Genomic DNA, 20,174 nt, shown 5'->3' on the forward strand with positions numbered 1-20,174 from the left:
GCCAGAACTACACAATGGGTTGGCACTAGCCTACTGGATATTTCAAGGGGAAGGGCTGCAGGGGAGAGGGAGGTCAAATGACTGGCTCTTCGCGGCCAGAATTTGCGGTCGCCTCGGCTGTTAAACTGCAGCCGTCGTCACGCTGGCGGACGGGCGACACGCTGGCCACTGCCCGACCCTGCTGCTCCGCACAGCAGGGCGTCGCGGACTTGCGGGTTGTTGCTATGCGCGAGCGCTTGTTGTTTCGCGTACACGTAACCGGTCGTTCCGAGTCGTGTTACCGAAAGAACGGTGGAGCCCCCAGGCCGCTGGCAGCAGCGGAGAAGAGGCAAGAGGACGACACAATGCGATCGTCTGTTTTCCCAAGACAAGGACTCTCAGTGAGCAGCGGATGTGTAACCGACGGAGCGAAGACTAGCGTTGAGGCGCGAGGCTGGGAACGCACTTCGCTGAGCGCACTCCCAAGCCCTAGCATTTGATTTCTAAGAATAGATCTTTAATAGATTCACAATCAGTGCTTTACATTTTGCTCTAACACTTGACCATGACCCTTACAGTTCTCACTCACTCACTCACTCACTCACTCACTCACACACATTCACTCACTCAGTCACTCACCCACGCACTATTTGTAAAGGCCAAGCTCAAGATCTGTGCTATAGAGACACTGTTATAATACTATTACCAGGGTACAGAGAGCACAGAATACACGCGCGTGCACACACACACACACACACACACACACAAACGCATGCAACACGCACACCTACACGCCCGCACATGCAAAAGTACGCATACAAATACGCATGCACACACACATACCTACGCACGCAAACACACACACAGACAGTATGAGCTTCATACACAGAGCCAAAGACTCAGCACATTGTGACAGACACTTAACAATGGCTATAATTATAAAGCACCCACTGTGATGGGGATAGGTCTGCTGCATGTAACAACACTGCAGCCAATCAAAGAGGATCCAGGAGTTATGAAAGAAATATCACATGATACTGACACAACACTTATCTGCAGATTCTCACGCATTTTGTTAACTTCACCAAAACCAAAACAATCAGAAATAAAAGGACACATGATAATTTCACTTTGGAAAACATATTAAGTATATATATATCTACACTTGCTGGAAGAGAATGAGTGAAAATCATGACCAATCTGTCCACACATCACTTCTCTATTAAAGTATAACTATGGCATGCTATTTAGTTATAAACCAGATATAATAGTGATTTAATCAAAAACATTTAAAAAACTCAATTTCACATATGCTCTGTATGCATTCGTAAATCTGTTATTTCACAGAACTGAGTAAGGAGGCTAGCAGGTCAGAGAAAGGTTGATCAGGTAAAACATTTACGATGTCTACTTTTTTTGTGCAACCAGCAAACAGTGCCACCAAGTGGCCAAACAGAATGATTGCAGGATCTCAGTTTGAGCGATCCAATGAGGGCAATCAATGTTGTGCATGAATTTGTAACATGTTTCCAAAATTTATGGGTCATATTTGTGTTCTTTCCCCCCTCAGGTGAGAGTCACCTATTGGGCCTGTTCAGCCCACGGAATCCTTTACCTGCCCCACGTCGGAGAGCAGTGCAGGTGAGTTTGGCCTTATCTCACACAGGTATTCCACCTGCTGTAAGGGCTTCGCACCTGAGGCTCGGCAGGTCCAACTCCACCTGACTTCAGGTTATGGTATCTATTCTACAAAGTTGCTAAATTAGCAGATCAGACATCGCCAGATATGGGGAAATGCATGGTGACTAAATTGCATTGGCCCCTGATATTATTTCTTCACAACTGATAACCAAATCATATGTGCTCAACAAAAAGGAATATCCAGAAGTTCTGGCAACTTGGAGGAAACAAGTTCAGGAAAACGAACGACTTAAATGTGTTTATATTGGAAATGCAGAGATATATTGGTGTTCTGTCGCCACCTGCTGGAGATGAAGGGAAATTACATGTACGGTCAGGTGTCTTCTTCCTCTGTTGTTTTTCTCCCTCCATTCAGAGTCGACTGAATACAGAACAAAAAACACAGCAGACAAATTTTTAAATATTATTTTTTAATTTATTAATATTTATCCATACATCTTTGGCTACACTGAGGTTAAGAGTGGTCCCGAATTTGGTATATGTTAATTTTCTACTGGACTATGTGCATATAGCATCTTCTACCAGACTAATCTCTACGGTATATGCTCTCTTAAATAGGATACACAGGAAGCCAGCAATTTTTTTGGCTGAAATTCAGAAAAAGTAATGCAAAGATAATGCCAGATTGATAATGCCAGTCCAGGACATAATTTAGAAAGAGGCATCGACCGCTGTGATGACGGCACATGCACACAAGTGTTGTTTGTCTCGTCAGGACAAAGTAAGAATGAATTCGTTTTTAATGACATGGCAGCTTCAAATCTTAGTTTAGTTTTTTAGACGAAGACGTTTTATCTCCCAGCTTCATTTGTCCATCTCACGAAAGCTCTGCCATTCCCTTCACTATCTTTAAATATGTACCAGTCATCAATCACACAGTACACGTTAATACGTTTAATACACTGGATATTATTATTATTTTTATATAGCTTTCTATATGGAGTAATGAAGCAAATATTGGGATATATCTGATGCAATGGGCATGCATGACAAGGCAGATACTGGGTTCATACTGGACATATAAGAGTTACATTTAAGGACTGTCTGTCAGTACACTGAAAATGTATAAAGTTTGGATTTCATTTAGAAAATGACAAGTGGATGGATAGTGATTGCATCCTAAGCCAAGGTGACCCACAAAGTTTGGGGTGTATGCTGCACAGTGAGATAACACACATGGGGGTGGGGGGTGGAGGGGGGGTGGGGGTGGGGGGGGTGTTCCCCAAAAGGGTCTCCACCTTTCCGGCACTTCAGTCGTCTCGATTACCAGACAGAAGGAATCGAACACATATGTTTTTCCTAAGGCATCACTAACGCTACAGGAAATGAACAGTGGCACTGAATGCTGGCAGTATAACCTCAGTTCGCCCGACGGTGACTAGATCAGCTATCAGCAAGAGAGTGGGCAGTGATTTCAAATACACACACCTGCAAGATGTATTTGCGTGTTTGTATTTCGTATATTATACAGGTTTCCTACCCGTTTTGTATGGGTTATGCCTGTGCCATCTGCAATGCAACCTGCACGTCCGCCATTTTGATTGTAATTTATACATACATTTATTTTATTTGGAAGGCGTTTAGAAAAATACTTAAGTATTTTTCCCCATCCCTAATAATTGCCTATTCTGTGATTGTAAGACCACAATTTTTAAACATTTTTTTTGGGAGGGGAGAGAGAACATTTTACCCAAAAACTCACTTGATACATGGCTGACTAAGGGTCTACTTATATTGTAGATGTATCAACCTGGGGCCCAACAATTTTTTTTGATAAAGAAAGCAAAGAAAAAATTTCTAAATAAAAAGCTAAACTGGCAAAACAACGTACTACACATTCCAGCTCCCCCAACTCAATTTTTGTGTAGGTATTTTCATGCAAAAAATAAAACATAAATAAAATAATTTTAAGATACATGTCAAATAATCCCTTTACTGGGGAAGGTTCCTTGGGCTGAATTGCTCTCTCTGAGGACAGTGGTGTTTGTGAGTGAGGGTTAGTTCACTTGGCTATCCTTGCAGCAGTACCCATTGCTGGCCAGTAGGCGGTGCTGTGCCGCAGCATCTCAGTGCAAGATCTCCAGGAGGAGCCGTTTGAAGTCTCCCCCGCACTCGGAGTTGAGGGCCTCCTTCAGAGGAACGTCGTATTTCTCCAGGTACATGTCCTTGATCGTCTCCAGGTCAATCTGGGAAACCATAAAAGCAAAAGTATCACTCACTACCTCAAGCTCCAGTTGATGAAAGCTATATGCTGAAACCCTTTAGATTTAACAATAAATTATGACGGAATCTTCCATTCCTGTCCAAGTGTACCTGATTTTTTTGCTCCCGATTTCATGAACTTTGGTAATTTTAGTGTATTGGTGCCTGGGCCCTACAGTTTTGTTTAGTTAACCTGGTAGATCAACAGAGAACTCAAGTCTCCTTTACAGTAATGACCTGGGGAGTCAAGGCAGATCGCTTCACATGTAGGGGGTTTGTGGGTACCACAGTGTGGGAGAACGCATGAGGTGTCAGGGGTTTGTGGGTACCTCAGTGGAAGCGTGTCAGGTGCAGGGGTTTATGGGTACCACAGTGTGGGAGAACGTGTCAGGTGCAGGGGGTTTGTGGGTACCTCAGAGCGGCCCACGATGATGCGGATCAGGGTGTCCTCGTCCGTGCCCGCGCCCTTCATGGCAGCATTCAGACGGCGGGCGAAGTACAGCTGCGGGTTCTTTGCGCACCTCACTGTGGGGGTCCCCAAAAAAGCAGGTAAACCCCTATACCCTTTCCCCAACACAGTGCCCATAACGCTCCAATAAGCTGTTCCTGTGATTTTCTAATGCCCTGTACCCATAATTTCCAAAAATGTACCAGTCTTTACACACTATCCCCATAACACCCCCAATCTCTGTCCCCAAAGCTTCTCAAATCCCTGTACCCACAGAGTACCCCAAAACCCTGCCCCATTAAGAGCCCCATCTCTATCCCTATAATGTCCTCACACACTGTACCCAAAACACACCCAAGCCTTCCCTCTCTCCATAATGTCCCTATTATCTGTACCCATTTCCTGTTCCCATAACAGGCCTACACCCTTCCCTACCTCCCCTGTCTCTGTAACATTCCCAATCCTTGTACCCGTGATGTTCCTATGAGCTGCACCTGTAATATTCACAAGCTGCGTACCTGTACTGTACTATCTCCATACACATCCCATCATACTGTCTGTACAGCATCCACAATCCCCGGGCTGGGCCGTTCCCATAAAATACCACAACATCCCCCAGTCCCTGTCTCTGTAATGTCCCTATAAAACCCCGAGAGCTTTTACACATCCGGTATCTGCAGCTTGGCGGCTAGCCAATGGCATGGGACGGAGCAGACAAGCTAATCTCCCCTGGAAGACGTTTACGACTCACTGACACCGACCCAGAGTGATGTAGCAGTCCTTCAGGGTCCCGGTCGCTTCGCTGTCGATGGCATCCAAGATCTCTGTCCCAGACAGCTACAGCATGGAGATGGGGATTTAAGGATAATGGGTAAGTAACTGGGTAAGTATTATGGGTAAGGAACTGGGCTAGTAACCTAAAGCTCACAGGTTCAATTCCAGAGCAACTTGCACAACTTTGACATAGCATGTACATTTCATTCATTCATACAGCTGGATATATACTGAAGCAATGCAGGTTAAGTACCTTTCTCAAGGGAACAACGGTGCCCTATCCAGGAATCAAACATGTGACCTTTTGGATACAAGACCACTTCCTCACACAATGTAAATATCCCGCTAAATATAAATTGACAGAGTAATAACTGTAAGGAGTGCAAGAACATACCGACTCGTAGATCTTGAAAGTCGCCTGCAGCTGCAGGTAGTTCCTGTGCGTGAGGATGTAAGTGAAGGTTGATTCATCGGTGCCAAAGCGGCCCTCACCAGCCTGAACAGGACAGAAACCCAAGATAAGCATGTATAGATAATGGATGGACCCTGCCGAGGATAAGCGTATACAGATAATGGATGGACTCTACCCAGGATAAGCGGGTATAGATAATGGTTGGACCCTGCCCAGGATAAGCCTGTATAGATAATGGATGGACCCTGCCCAGGATAAGCAGGTATAGATAATGGATGGACCCTGCCCAGGATAAGCGGGTATAGATAATGGATGGACCCTGCCCAGGATAAGCGGGTATAGATAATGGATGGACCCTGCCCAGGATAAGTGGGTATAGATAATGGATGGACCCTGCCAAGGATAAGTGGGGTATAGATAATGGATGGGCCCTGCCCAGGATAAGCAGTTATAGACAATGGATGGACCCTGCCCAGGATAAGCGGGTATAGATAATGGATGGACCCTGTCCACAATAAGCGGGAATAGATAATGGATGGACCCTGACCAGGATAAGCGGGTACAGATAATGGATGAACCCTGCCCAGGATAAGCGAATATAGATAATGGATGGTCCCTGCTCAGGATAAGCGGGTATAGATAATGGATGGTCCCTGCTCAGGATAAGCGGGTATAGATAATGGATGGATCTCTTTCCTCGATCAGAGACGCGGCGTCTTGTTCTGCCAGCTCCTCATCCACCTCGTAGGTTTCATCCCGATTGGCCTGTTGGGGAGGAAACAAACAGGAAGTCTGCACTTCATTCTCTCTTTTTTTTCCAACAGTTATAACAATGTGTGTTTCCTGTCAGAAAGGAATGCAGGGCCGGGCCCTGGGAGAGGATGCAGAAGGAAGGAAGGCCGTAGACGCGATGAAGTCATACTGAGCGTGTGAAATTAGCTCATGCTAACAGGCTGAATTAGCAAACAGGCTAAAACAGACTGAAACACCTAATGGGCTGAAACTGGCTGAAACAACAAACAGCCTGAAACAGGCTGAAACAGGTTGGATACAGGCTGAAACAACAAACAGCCTGAAACAGGCTGAAACAGGTTGGATACAGGCTGAAACAACAAACAGCCTGAAACAGGCTGAAACAGGTTGGATACAGGCTGAAACAGGCTGAAAAGGGTGAGAACGGTGAGGTTCACCTGCAGGAGTGCGACCATCAGGTTCCTCACGTCCCCACTGGTGTCTCCTTCAATGTCTGCCTCCAGATCTCTCTCATGCACTGAGAGGGATACGGAGGGGGGGCAGAAAGGGAGTGGGAAGGGGGGGAGGGGGAGAGAGAGATGGAAAGAGAGAGGGAGGGGAGAGAGAGAGAGTGAGGGGAGAAGCGATTGAGAGACATAGAGAGAGACAGAGAGTGGGAGGGAGAGAAAGGTAGCGAGAGAGGGGGAGGGAGAAGGAGGGAGACAGGGAGAGAGAAGGAAGGAGAGAGAGAGGGGGAGAAGACAGAGAGGGAGGGAGAGGGATAGAGAGAAAGAGACAGAGAGACTGTGTGTAAGCTTGTATGGCTTAGATGTGGTACATGTTTAATTGTTGAGGAACTTACTAGAACGTCAGATGACTACAAAATTATAGATGATGCTAAGACATTATGAAGGGGATGATGAGGGAATTTCATGAGTGGATGGTGAACTTTTATGGTCAGAGTATACTTACCCTGGGCATAAGCTTCTTGATAATTTAAAATATCCTGTTGGAAGAACATAAAGACATTTATAACAATAAAGGTAATGCATCCAAGGGCATTCAACTCAACAAGAGACAACAAGTGAAAACAATCAAAAAGTACTTCAGTAAAATACAACTGAATCTCTAACGCAGTGGTGTCAAACTCGTGCCATGGAGGGCCGTGTGTATGCAGGTTTTCATTCCACCTCAGATCTTGATTATAATTAATGGTAAATATTGCTGAATTAGGTGCAGGTTTGTGTCTCAATGTGACCGACGTCTATGGTTGACCCGCATTGTCTAAATAAAAATTTTCTTATATTCTGTGCTTCAATGCAGTTAAACGCATATGGCTGAATGAGTAATTGGACTCAATTAAGGCAGCATTAATTGGTTGGAATGAAAACCTGCATACACACGGCCCTCCATGGCACGAGTTTGACACCACTGCTCTAGCGTGTAATTTACAGTCCATATTCCACAGCAGTGTTCCTCCTGTTCAACCTTCCATCCATTTCACCATGTGGTGTACGTGAAATCTGATCACATTTAATGGAAAGGACAAATTGCACTCATTGCTGCTGTTCCCAAAATGTTTTGTGTTATTTTGCAATTAATGACAATGTTTCAAGCGCATAGGTCTTTCACCTCACACCAATTAACTATTTTGGCAGTCTATAAAACCCTAATTTGCTCTAAGTTCTCTTGGTACAAAGTTGTTGTTTCTTTTCTTTTTGCTATTTCCTCTGATTGGACTATGAGGAGGAAACAGCAGACCTGATTGGACGGTGAGGAGGCAGTGGCAGACCTGATTGGACGGTGAGGCGGCAGCGGCAGACCTCATTGGGCAGTGAGGAGGAAGCGGCAATCCTGACGGGACGGTGAGGAGGCAGCAATAGACCTGATTGGCTGAAGAGGAGGAAGCGACTGACCTGATTGGGGCTGGTGCACAGGATCTCCACCAGGACGTCCTCATTGGTCCCAGCTCCTTTCATAGCCTTCCTCAGCTCCTTGGCCATGTAGACGTGCGGAGGGTCCAGCATGGCGATGACGGCGTTCTCAAAGCTGCCCGTCAGCTCCTTCTTCAGCACCTCCTCCAGCTCCTGCTATCCAATCAGCACACAAAATGAGTCTGCTGTACCCCTCCATCATCCCATCAGCACACAGAATGAGTCTGCTGTAGCCCTCAATCATTCAATCAGCACAGAGAACGAGTCTCCTGTACTCCTCCATCATTCAATCAGCACAGAGAACGAGTCTCCTGTACTCCTCCATCATCCAATCACTGCAGATAAGGAGTCTCCTGTACTCCTCCATCATCCAATCAGCAGAGACAATGAGCTTACTGTATTCCTCCATCATCCTACTGTCATCCAATCAGCACAGAGAATGAGACTTCTGTACTCCTTCATCATCCAATCAGTGCAGAGGATGAGTCTCCTGTATTCCTCTGTCATCCTACATTCACAATCTCTCTCTCGCTCTCTCAGTTTGGGATGCCTAGTCATACACAATGCAACAAAGGTACCACACAGTCGCAGTCAATCCCATTGTGCATTGGGTGAGAGGCAGGACTACACCTCAGACAGGTCGCCAATCCATCGCAGGGCATACACACATTCACACACACACTCATATCTAGGGGCAATTTAGGGACTCTAATTAGCCTAACCCACTTTAGACTGTGGGAGGAAACCCACATGGACATGGGGAGAACATGTCAGCTCCACATATAGAAAGGCCCTGGTTCGGGATTCAAACTCAGCACCTCCTGGCGGTGCTACCTTACCCTGCTGCTGCAACACATGAATCTAAAAACAAGTATTCGCTTCAAATTTAGCAATAAGGAAGAAATATATAAAAATTACCCACATCATCATACTTCTCGAAATACGCCTGCTTGATCTCTAGACGCTGAGCTGAACAGCGATTCGCTAAGATGTTAATTATGGCTTCTTCATCCGTCCCTGCAAGACAGAAAAGATCTGGTAAATGGACTGCATTTATATAGCACTTTTATCCAAAGCGCTTTACAATTGATGCCTCTCATTCACCCATTCACCCATTCACACACACACTCACACACACCAATGCTGAAAGGCTGCCATGCAAGGTACCAATCAGCTTGTTGGGAGCAATTAGGGGTTAGGTGTCTTGCTCAGGGACACTTCGACACGCCCAAGGCGGGGGATCGAACCGGCGACCATCCGACTGCCAGACAGCCGCTCTTACCTCCTGAGCTATAAAATTGCCATTAAAACATTTTGTTTTTCGCGTGTAACGTGAACATAAGAAATCAGGGCTGTTTACACGTACATCATTATAACACACAAACCAGTGTGGGCACAAAATGGCTGTCGTGCATCACCCACCCACATGCTTGTGTCGTCTGAGGCAAGTTTTCCTCCTTCGCTAAAAAAAATGCTGTGAGGATTTGAGAGGCGCAATGTTCATGAAATTCATGCGGGAGTCAAACGTATTCTGGAACTGATCAATATCCAATCTGCATTAAGGGCTTAATTGCAAAATACGGGGTGTGCACGTTACCCTCATTTATTGGTAATCTGGTTTCGCCAAAATGAATTTTTCGCAACGCTTCAAAAGAAGGATCCCGCATTAAAAGGACAATCAAGCTCCGGTCTGAGCTGTGACCTTCAAGTGATTATCCAGTGACCTTCACCGCTGGGCTTTTAGCTGCACGATGGTGGTGCCCGTCGCGGTCTACGTGAGGCGGGCACAGCGAAGAGAGACGGGTGAACTTACCGAAGCCCTTGCAGGCTTTACGGATGGCCTTGATGTCGGCCACAACATCGAAATCGTCGTAGGGCACAACTGTAGGCTGGAAAAAAGTGCAGACAAAAGTATTTACTATTTGATCCGAACCATTGTCCACAACTTCAAACAGCACATTAAAAATATATTATCCATAGCCCTTCCCGAATACGGACTGTACTCCAACTAAGCCAGACCAGAATATATATACAATATTCCATAACACATATTTTCCCCCTACTTTGCTGAGTCACAAGTCAGTAGGGCAATCACCGGAAGCAAAAGCTGGAAAAAATACATATACTGTCTCTCACCCTAAAATGCACTGAAAACAGCGTTCGTGTCATTATGATTAATGCTCATTTAATACACGGACACGCGAGTACATGTGTAAACAATCTGACAATTACAGAAGGCCACGCTCCTCATGTTACAAGCATCTCTCTCTCTTTTTTTTTGGGGGGGGGGGAACAAGGGCGTGCGCTCGAGGGCTCGCGGACAGGGCGGGGGCGCCTCGGTGACTCATTGGCAGGCCGAGTTTTGAAACTGCGCACTGAGCTAGCCGCAGCCTATCGCTCCCGCAAAGCCAGCCAGCCAGCCACCCACCCACCTCTCGGCCGCCGACAAAAGCAGCCTCATTGACGACGCGGAGCTTAAAGACATTCTGTAATGCTTCCCACGAGGGAGTGGCCGCCTCCTCCGGAGACAGAGTCACGCGAAAAGATGCTGACGCGTAAATCGCCACGCGACTTCCAAATCGCGTAGCACTTTGAAGGCATTTAACTCCATTTAAAAAAAAAAAAACAGATTCGTAGAAATATGTCGTAAAAATGGAAAGCAAGCCGTACCAATGAGGAAACCATAAGGGGAAAACTTTGATTAAAGCTAGTAACCAGGACAAACTCTGTAATATTATCATTTAGAAGTTTTATTTTATAATTGTAGGTTACAGTGCACCAGTGAAACTGCATGCCCGTTTGGCGAGCTAAGCCCTCAACTCTAAATTAACCGTTGCACTGCGTACGTTGCACATTTTTTTGTTTGGCGTTTATAATAAACATTCTAGCGAACATTTTGTGCCACTGTCTAGTTACTTTTGTGCCTTATTTTTAAGTACGTAGTATTTTCACGCAGTGCATCAACCAGCTATAGGCTACATCGTTAATTGATTTTATTAAGAATGTACCTGGCAACGTCATCCCCCCATTCACAAATTTCTCTCCCATAGCTACAGCTATACAGCGAACTTGCGCATTACGTAAACAAAAACTCGAAGGAAATATATGTTACCCACTTGGACGTTTCCCATTTTTGTGATGCTGGTCGGTCACCGCGGCTGCCGGTCAGTGCTGCTGCTGCTGTGTCCTCTACTCCAGGAGGCGAGGCCCCAGACGCAGCCCCGCCCTGTACTGCAGCTGTAACGTCACCGCAGCCGGTAAGCGGAAGAGACTGATCCGGTGAATGTTTTCATAAGCGGGGTGGAGTCCGTTGATTCATCTTATTCTTCAATCATTTTATAATATCATAATACTACAAACATACATGTTACTTTATATAATGCACTACTACTACTACTACTGCTACTACTACTACTATAATAATAATAATACAAATAATGATAATAATAATAATGTATTTAAATAATGTATTTCATTTAAATGGCCATTCAAATATTGTATTGTTTTTTGTGTAACATTACATCCCTGTAACATTTTCCCTCATATGAAAATATGAGTTCTGAAATAGAAGGTGTGTGTGATTTGTATTGTCGTCATCAGCACTGTTTTTCGTTTTATGGGTGGGAATAACATGATATAAAATACCAATTATTAGCTCTTGAGTCAGCAAAGGAACACTGACTTTGGCTGTGGTCTCACACCGAACAAGTCTACCTCGTACTTTATCTGAAACTAACGAGCTGATGCAGTGAAACCATGAAGTAGCAAACTCTAGCAGATAGATAAAAGGGAAAAAAACTGGAACAGCGTAGCTAATTTAAAACCCGAGCAATTACCCGTATTGAGCTGAACTTGGTGTCTGCCGTTAGCTACCACTTTACGTGATGAACGGTCCGTTCCTTTCTGTCTCGTTGCCAAGGTGCAGTCTTGCAGCCTGTGTTTTGGCAGCTTGAAAAATACTGTCACTCTGCTGCAGGTAATAACAATGCTTTGCGTTCTCAGCCTTGAAATTCGGCAAGGGGAAACTTCACAGAAACAAAAACTTGTCGGAAGGGGTGGGGGGGTGGGGGGGGAATTGACATAATGGAAATCACAGCTGGGAATGGAAATGTTCTGGAGGAGGAACAGCGGAGTATGTTTTCATTTCAAAGTTTTTGAAAACCTTTTCTTCTTCAGCACAGAGCAAGTTAGCAGACCTGGCGCCGCGGTGTATTTTACAATAAGAGCCACTGCATAAAGGAACATAATCACAATGCATATATTAAATATTTACAGAGAGAGAGAGAGAGGGAGAGGGAGAGAGAGAGAGAGAGAGAGAGAGAGAGAGAGAGGGAGAGAGAGAGAGAGAGAGAGAGAGAGAGAGAGAGAGAGAGAAGGGAATGACTCCACGGTTTCATTTGTTCTGGCCTGGTTGTAGGGGATAAAGCTGTCATTGTTGTCCCCCCAAATAGAATAGCTCCAGCCCACTGATAAGCCGTGCTTTCAGCTTTGAGCCATTAGCCCCCCCCATCCCTGTCCCCCCCCTCCCCTAGTCTCTCCCCCCCTCCCCTAGCCTCTTCCCAGTAGCTTTAGCTGTGAAAGAGAGAGAGAGCGTACTCTTACTGATGGAATCAGGGGTTCACCACATTTAATGTCATCTGAGAGAGAGAAAGAGAGAGGCAACGAGAGAGAGAGGTAGAGAGAAAGAAAAAGAGAGAGAGAGAGAGAGGGAGGGAGGGGGAGAGAGAGAGGGAGGGAGAGGTAGAGAGAGAGAGAGGTAAAAGAATTTACATTCAGGCGTGTAGCATACGCTCTTATCTTGAGTGAAAAATGTCCACCTGATAACACTAAACTAATCTGTAGAGGAACAGGACTGCTGTGTGGTCTAAAGTGTCGCTTCCTCCTTGATTGAATAAACAATCATCCCTATCTCTAGCGTTGCTCAGATTTACTCTGTATTTGAACTGCTGTTTGTTTGTTTGTTATTTTTCTCTCCATTATTTGTACACGGTGTTCAACTTTTGTAGTTTGTACCTTTGTTTTTCAAAGCTTGGGCTGGTGAGTGTTGTAAATTGTTAATCATGAACCGAAAAAGAAAAGATAAACGTAGAATAAATAAAAATACAGAGATTACTCAATATCACCACCCACTGAATATTGAACAGGAAAGGACATCTACGTTAAAAGCACCTGCAAACTGCACCAAAAGAAGGCTTCAGATAGCGCAGCATTATAATAATCTGTTATTGCAAACACAAAAGAATGAGTAAGTAACTGACAGGGGCAGACTCAGGCAATGTCCCTTTGATGGAAAAACAAAGCCTTGGAAAAACACTTAACATCTAGAATTCCCAAGCAGGAATTTTGCCAGGTATGAGTCACATGACTTCAACAGGGGCGTCGCTCCGAACAGAGAAGAGAGTGAGGCGGTCAATCACTGACCTGCCTGAACCAATCAGAAAGAAGCACAGGGTAGCTCCACCCACTTTTCTGTTTTATTAGACCTCACTTTCCTGTCCTTGCCTTAACCACTCTTAGCTTGCACTTGAACTCATCACTTAGACATGCTAAGGTGCTGCATGCTGAGGTATATGCCTGCTTTGTGTAGTTTGTTATGCAAATAAATGAGTAAATAACTAAATGGGATTCTATGAAATTGTGGCTCAGGGATTGCATAGCATTTCAGAAACAGGCCCCACCCGTGACTTCTCAAACAAGCAGTCAGCTATCCATATTGAATGCTGAACACAAAACTCACGGAACGTTCATGATATCATGACATTTCTGTCCTGTCCAGTCCAGTCGCTGTTTGTTTGGCCTACAGCACTAAGGAAGTAAATCTACTGCTTTACTTTTAATTTCTGTTTCACATCGCATATAACGCCCCTTGTCTATCAGAACACGGTAGCTGAAAATTTGCGATGGGAATTGGAGTCCTGTGGCAGTCTTTTGTAAATAATACTGATCTGAGATAGAGAACGCAGAGGCAACAGGTGAGCCGGTCTACAAAGGATGTATGTTCAGAGGGCACAAACTTTTATTATTATTATTATTATTATTATTATTATTATTATTATTATTATTATTATTAATAATTAAATTTATATAGCACTTTTCCAAATGCTCAAAGTGCTTTACAGTGAAGGGGAACTCACCTCACCCACCACCAATGTGTAGCACCCACCTGGGTGATGCACGGCAGCCATTTTGCGCCAGAACGCTCACCACACATTAGCGAAGGTGGAGAGGGAGGGAACGTTTATGACATGACACACAGGAACACTGGAATCTGTGATGATGGTGAACCGCCCATGCAGCCCATCTCATTATGTCATCTCCCAGTTGTCTGGACAGTGTGACGCACTTTCGCCAAACCTAGTTATTTCTGAAAGGAAAAATGGTACTTATAAAGAAAGAAATAATATACACTGTAAATTAAAAAAAGCTGTATTTTTATAGTTAAATGTTTGCAATGTTTTCCCCTCCTTTAAGTGGTTATTCACTGCCAACATTGCGGCCAGTCTTTCCATTGTTTTTTTATGGGGTGTTTTTTTTACGGTGTCGTTTTTTCTCCTTTTAGTTACACAACACATTTCAGTCATTTCAGAAACCACACATTGTTGTGCAACAGCTTTGCTTCCGTGCCTTAATCCAAGATGTTTTACCACAGGCATAATCGTCTTTGGACTGAAACTTGTATGTCTGTTCGTATGGCTCATAGTATCCATAGTAAATAGTTTAATCAGAAATTTTTCCCTTGATTTTACAGGGGAGGCAGTGTACTATAATGGGTAAGGAGGTTTGATTCCTGGACTCTGCTGTTGTACCCTTGAGCAAGGTACTTAACCTGCATTGCTTCAGTATATACATCCAGCTGTGTAAATGGATGCAATGTAAATACTGTGTAAAATGTTGTGTAAGTCGCTCTGGATAGGAGCGTCTAGATAAGTGCCTGTAAGGTAATGTAAATATTTGAATCTGCCAGACAGAGAAAAATCACTGCTTCATGTTGCTTCTTTAAAATAGGATACCACACCTCCGTTGGTATGTATTGGAAACGGAGAATCCTTTGGGAGGAAGAAGCCCTTAATGAACGTCGATGTTTGATGAGGATTATGGGAGCTGGGAGCTGTGGACTGTAGTGGGTGATACAGCCAGGGTATGAGCAATTAAACGTGAGCTCACTGCAGCAAAGCAAGTTCAGTAAGTTAGATTTCCCTTTACTCTGCTGGCTACTGTAATGGCACGCGGGACCTACTTAATGCAGTAACTTTTTGAATCGTCTTTGGTGGGTTGGCAGACCACTCCAAGTGACTAACCACTTCCAGTGCCCTTGGGATTTAAAAGTAAACATTTTATAGTTGTTCCAAGAGGGCAGTCTGTCATACCATTACATTACATTACAGGCATTTAGCAGACGCTCTTATCCAGAGCGACTTACACAACTTTTACATAGCATTTTACATTGTATCCATTTATACAGCTGGATATATACTGAAGCAATTTCGGTTAAGTACCTTGCTCAAGGGTACAACGGCAGTGTCCTACCCGGGAATCGAACCTGTGACCTTTTGGTTACAAGCCCAGTTCCTTACCCACTGTGCTACACGCCGTCCATACCAAATCAGAAACACCTTTGAGTGTTTATTTTGTGCAGGTGCACTTCTAAAGAATCTGGGATACAGTCACCTGGAAGATTCTGGAAATAGTTATGTTTCCGTATGACAGTCACCAAAAATGTATTTTTGCCAGGGCCTGCCTCTGAGTCATGCTCAGATATTTCAGGGGCGAAAGATCTGAATCACATCACACAGACACCGAGCGGTCCTGTGTCTCTTCCTCCTTTTAAGAGCTGTCAGGCTCTGGGGAAGTTCTCCTGAATGTGTTAACGCAGTCGAAACTGACACTCATGTGTATATAGACAAAACACATACCTGCCACTTCTGAGAGGCTACCCAAAGCAGCAACGTTTATTTAAATAAGACTGACCTTTTGACTTTGCGTCTACGTCAGATTCAACCGGCAAACTGGACGAAGGGGAAGGTAGACGCCATGTCAAAGCGTCAGTCTTACTGAAATAAAGGTGCTTTATTTTGTATGAGTGCTCCAGTGTCTACTTTGGGTAGCCTCTCTTGGAAGAGCCATGGTGTATTTTTTTGGTCTGTACGCACTGTCCCATACTGAGAGCACCTTCTCTCTTTTATAAGCATAGGACTGGTGTGTGTGGGGCTGGCGTGCGTGCGATAGTCTCTATTTCATTGTTAGACTTATGTGCTTTTGAATCAAAGTAAAGTGGGCATTTAGAGCCTTTAGTGGGAATCTAGAGCCTTAAGTGAGAATCTAGAGCCTCAAGTGGGAATCTAGAGCCTTAAGGGAGAATCTAGAGCCTCAAGTGGGAATCTAGAGCCTTAAGTGAGAATCTAGAGCCTCAAGTGGGAATCTAGAGCCTTAAGTGAGAATCTAGAGCCTTAATAGAGAATCTAGAGCCTTAATAGAGAATCTAGAGCCTCAAGTGGGAATCTAGAGCCTTAAGTGAGAATCTAGAGCCTTAATAGAGAATCTAGAGCCTTAAGTGGGAATCTAGAGCCTCAAGTGGGAATCTAGAGCCTTAATAGAGAATCTAGAGCCTCAAGTGGGAATCTAGAGCCTTAAGTAGGAATCTAGAGCCTCAAGTGGGAATCTAGAGCCTCAAGTGGGAATCTAGAGCCTCAAGTGGGAATCTAGAGCCTCAAGTGGGAATCTAGAGCCTTAAGTGAGAATCTAGAGCCTTAATAGAGAATCTAGAGCCTTAAGTGAGAATCTAGAGCCTTAATAGAGAATCTAGAGCCTTAAGTGAGAATCTAGAGCCTTAATAGATTTTATGTGACTAGGCGATGCTGTGGTTTATTACATTTGTCCACATGAGGGCAGTGTTTCACACAAAAAAAATGCTCATATTGCATGCCGTCCTTAACAGAAACACAAACTAAACTAGAACCACAGTAATAGTCAAAAAATACATATCTTATGCATAAACTGGTGACTTTGTGTTCTTCGAGAGAATGAATTGTCCTTGAAACAACTTTTTAAAAGAACAGCAATTGGCTTTAGTCAGTCTACTGTTGATACTGGAAAGTAGTGTTCTTGCTCTAACAGTCTTGTTTGGTGAATGGATTTGTGGGAACACTTTGTTAAAGGGACAAAAGACACGTTGGCCTACATTTTCACACACTGAGAAATGGCTTTCTTATTGTTTAATGAAAAAAGGAGAGATAAAGAGAGAGAGAGAGAGAGAGAGAGAGAGAGAGAAAATAACTGGGATAATAATTCATCTTCTTTGACTTTTTGTGGAAAAGTATCAGGTCGGAGGAAAGAACTGCATTCCTCACTGCTGCCCAGTATTTGCATCAATCTCCCCAGACAGCACGCAAAGTGGCCCCGAGTCACCTGCTGTCTGGGTCACTGCCCCATGGCTAACTACTGCCCACATCCATATGCCAAGCAGGTGTCACCATTTAATTTACAAATCACAATGACTGAATGAATATTCAAGTGGGTAAGGTTTTTCCCAATTCTAAATAATAATAATGATAATGACAATGATAATAATAATAATAATAATAATAATAGTTTCTGAGGACCATAACTCTCAGTAGTAAACGATATTGACATGCAGCAGTCCTTTGATTATTTCAGAGATTGTTTTTGGCTCGACAGCTACTGCTTTCCGATGATAACACATGTACCGTCCGCAGGTCTGCCATTGCCTGCATTAGAAATGCATCTGTGCGCGCTGGATAAATGCCGCGGATAGATATGAATAGATAAATATTAAGGAATTAATGCAGGGCTACAGCACTGGTCACTGCAGCAGAACTGGCACCAATTGAAATGCTAATGTCCCCTTTCGTCGGGATGAGTCAGGATTGAGGCGCTATTGGTATGCAAATTAGCTCGAGCGCTTTGTTTGAGTCGGTACATGCACAGCGCTAATACAAAGAGAGAGCTAATGTATTAGCATAGAGCTACAAATGATCAAGCGATGGACATTTGCCCATTAATTAAATAATCATAACAGTGGAGCGTTATATTTCCAGCCATAATTATTATTATTTTTAAATGAAAGATTGTTTTTTGTCATTGTTTTTTATTTTTATTTTTTTGTTTTTGCAAAAAAACCTTTACATTTAGTGCGTGTGTATACAACGGCGTTTCCTGTTAGCAGGTGTCTTACACCTCTCATTCATGACGAGACAAACAATAAAACAAAACGGTAGCCAGTGCGGTGCGTTACACAGTAGCCAGTACAGCCGCTCCGAGGCATTAATGATCCTCAGAGCTAGGATGAGAGGCTGTGTTGGGTTAGAACTAGATGCCTCTTTTTTTAGAATGAAATGTGTTGCATAACTTCAATGAACATGGGGTATTCCCACTCAACTGGCTTAGTCAGCGTTTGCCCATCGGCGCACGGGAGAGTCGGAAAACCCGCACAGGATCCGACCTCCCGCTTACGCGTATGATCCGGCCAACCGGCTGATCAGCCAAACCGTGCGATGTAATCGCACGCGCAGTGACTGGTTAACGAGTGAATGGAGATCGCGCAGAATTGAAGTGTTTGCCTGGGGTTTGGTGCTGTGCGGCCGTTACGGTCTTTGCGTATGCACAGCTGACCAAACAAACGTCTTTGTGCCGGGAGGAAAATCGACCAATTAAAATGAATGTTTTACTCACCTTCGCATTCAGGTGCAGGGTAACCACAAATGTATCCCAGCAAAATGACTGGCGGTGCTGCCCTAATGTAGCCTAAGCCTACGGTTTTGATCATACTCTTGATTTCGATAGATAAGTCCAAGGCACAAAGACCAGTTTAAAAAACAGGAGGAGCCCAATTTGATTGCACTGCGCGCAGGTGGACATTCCTGTCAGACATATATAATTAGGATGGCACAAAGACTGATTATTTCTGCTGTTGTAATACCTGGAGTTGGACACAATACGTTGTTATTAATCGGGTTGTGAAAACACGAGGAATTTCGGGTCCACCTGCGCCACCACCTAGCTTAGCGTGCCATGAAATACCCAAAGCAGTTTTTGTTTTGGGATTTCCCTTTCCAATTAAGGGGCAGTAGATTTGGGACACCCCTGATTTGCGAGTCTGAACTGACTCTGCACTGTCTGTCACAGGCAGCAGTGATGACAGAAAGAAGCTTGACCAGGGCTTTCCTAATGACATTTATATAACCTACCCTGACCTGTTTCTTTCCAAGCGCTCTCCTTCTCACGGAAAGCAGTGAGCAAAGTGACATCTGCATTTAGATCTATGGGAAAGACATCAGTAATTAAGGTCGGAAACTGTGGTTGAAAGCACACATTCGATGACCGTGATGCTCGTGCATTAGTGTGATATGCAAGGAAAAACAGAAGAGCAACTCTTCCTCAGGCGAATATGAGAATATGAATATACATAAATCTGTGTGTGTGTGTGTGTGTGTGTATGTAAAACCACAGTGAAAATGATTGAGTTTCACAGAAGTGTTGAGTTTCATACAAATGTTTATTGCAGAGGTGGTGTTTTTATTTACATGCTATCACAAATATAACACAAATATATATAAATCTACCAAATACCTCCACGCGGATGCAGTGGCTTGTCATAGAACATCGTTATAACAAGCACGTTACACACTGGGCAAGGAACAGCTTCACTCACCACACACACTGTTAACAGTCCAAGATCAAGGTTTTCTGGGGGGGGGGGGGGGGCAGTGAGACAATCAGACCTATTCATTAATGTCATGCAAAGAAGCCACCAGAGCAATATTACTACCGAGTTACAGCATGAACGTTGTTCCTCATTTGGGCCACATGGTTAATGAAATCAGCCCAAAAACAAACGGGTGTAAACACACAGACGGAACACTGCCAAGGGAAAGATTCCAAACGGCAAATGCAGAGGAAGCCCCGGGGGTGCATTCAACGACCTTAAAATTCAGTGGCACTAAAAAAAAAAAAGCAACCGAAAAAAACAAAAACA

General features: G+C 44.2%; 1 protein-coding gene across 1 annotated transcript; it reads right to left on the reverse strand.

Moving 5' to 3' along the window:
* Positions 1 to 2,073: 2,073 nt before the first annotated feature.
* Positions 2,074 to 11,457, reverse strand: LOC135260521 (annexin A13-like). Its single transcript, XM_064345803.1, has 11 exons — positions 11,299 to 11,457; positions 9,996 to 10,071; positions 9,105 to 9,199; positions 8,165 to 8,335; positions 7,221 to 7,254; positions 6,707 to 6,786; positions 6,215 to 6,281; positions 5,499 to 5,602; positions 5,092 to 5,167; positions 4,295 to 4,407; positions 2,074 to 3,866 (listed from the first exon to the last, which is right to left on the reverse strand). The coding sequence occupies exons 1-11, from the start codon at positions 11,311 to 11,313 to the stop codon at positions 3,747 to 3,749; spliced, it is 951 nt and encodes a 316-aa protein (XP_064201873.1). The 5' UTR covers positions 11,314 to 11,457; the 3' UTR covers positions 2,074 to 3,746.
* Positions 11,458 to 20,174: the final 8,717 nt, after the last annotated feature.

The sequence above is a fragment of the Anguilla rostrata genome, chromosome 8 (assembly GCF_018555375.3).
Source record: "Anguilla rostrata isolate EN2019 chromosome 8, ASM1855537v3, whole genome shotgun sequence".
In the NCBI taxonomy this organism is placed as follows: domain Eukaryota; kingdom Metazoa; phylum Chordata; class Actinopteri; order Anguilliformes; family Anguillidae; genus Anguilla; species Anguilla rostrata.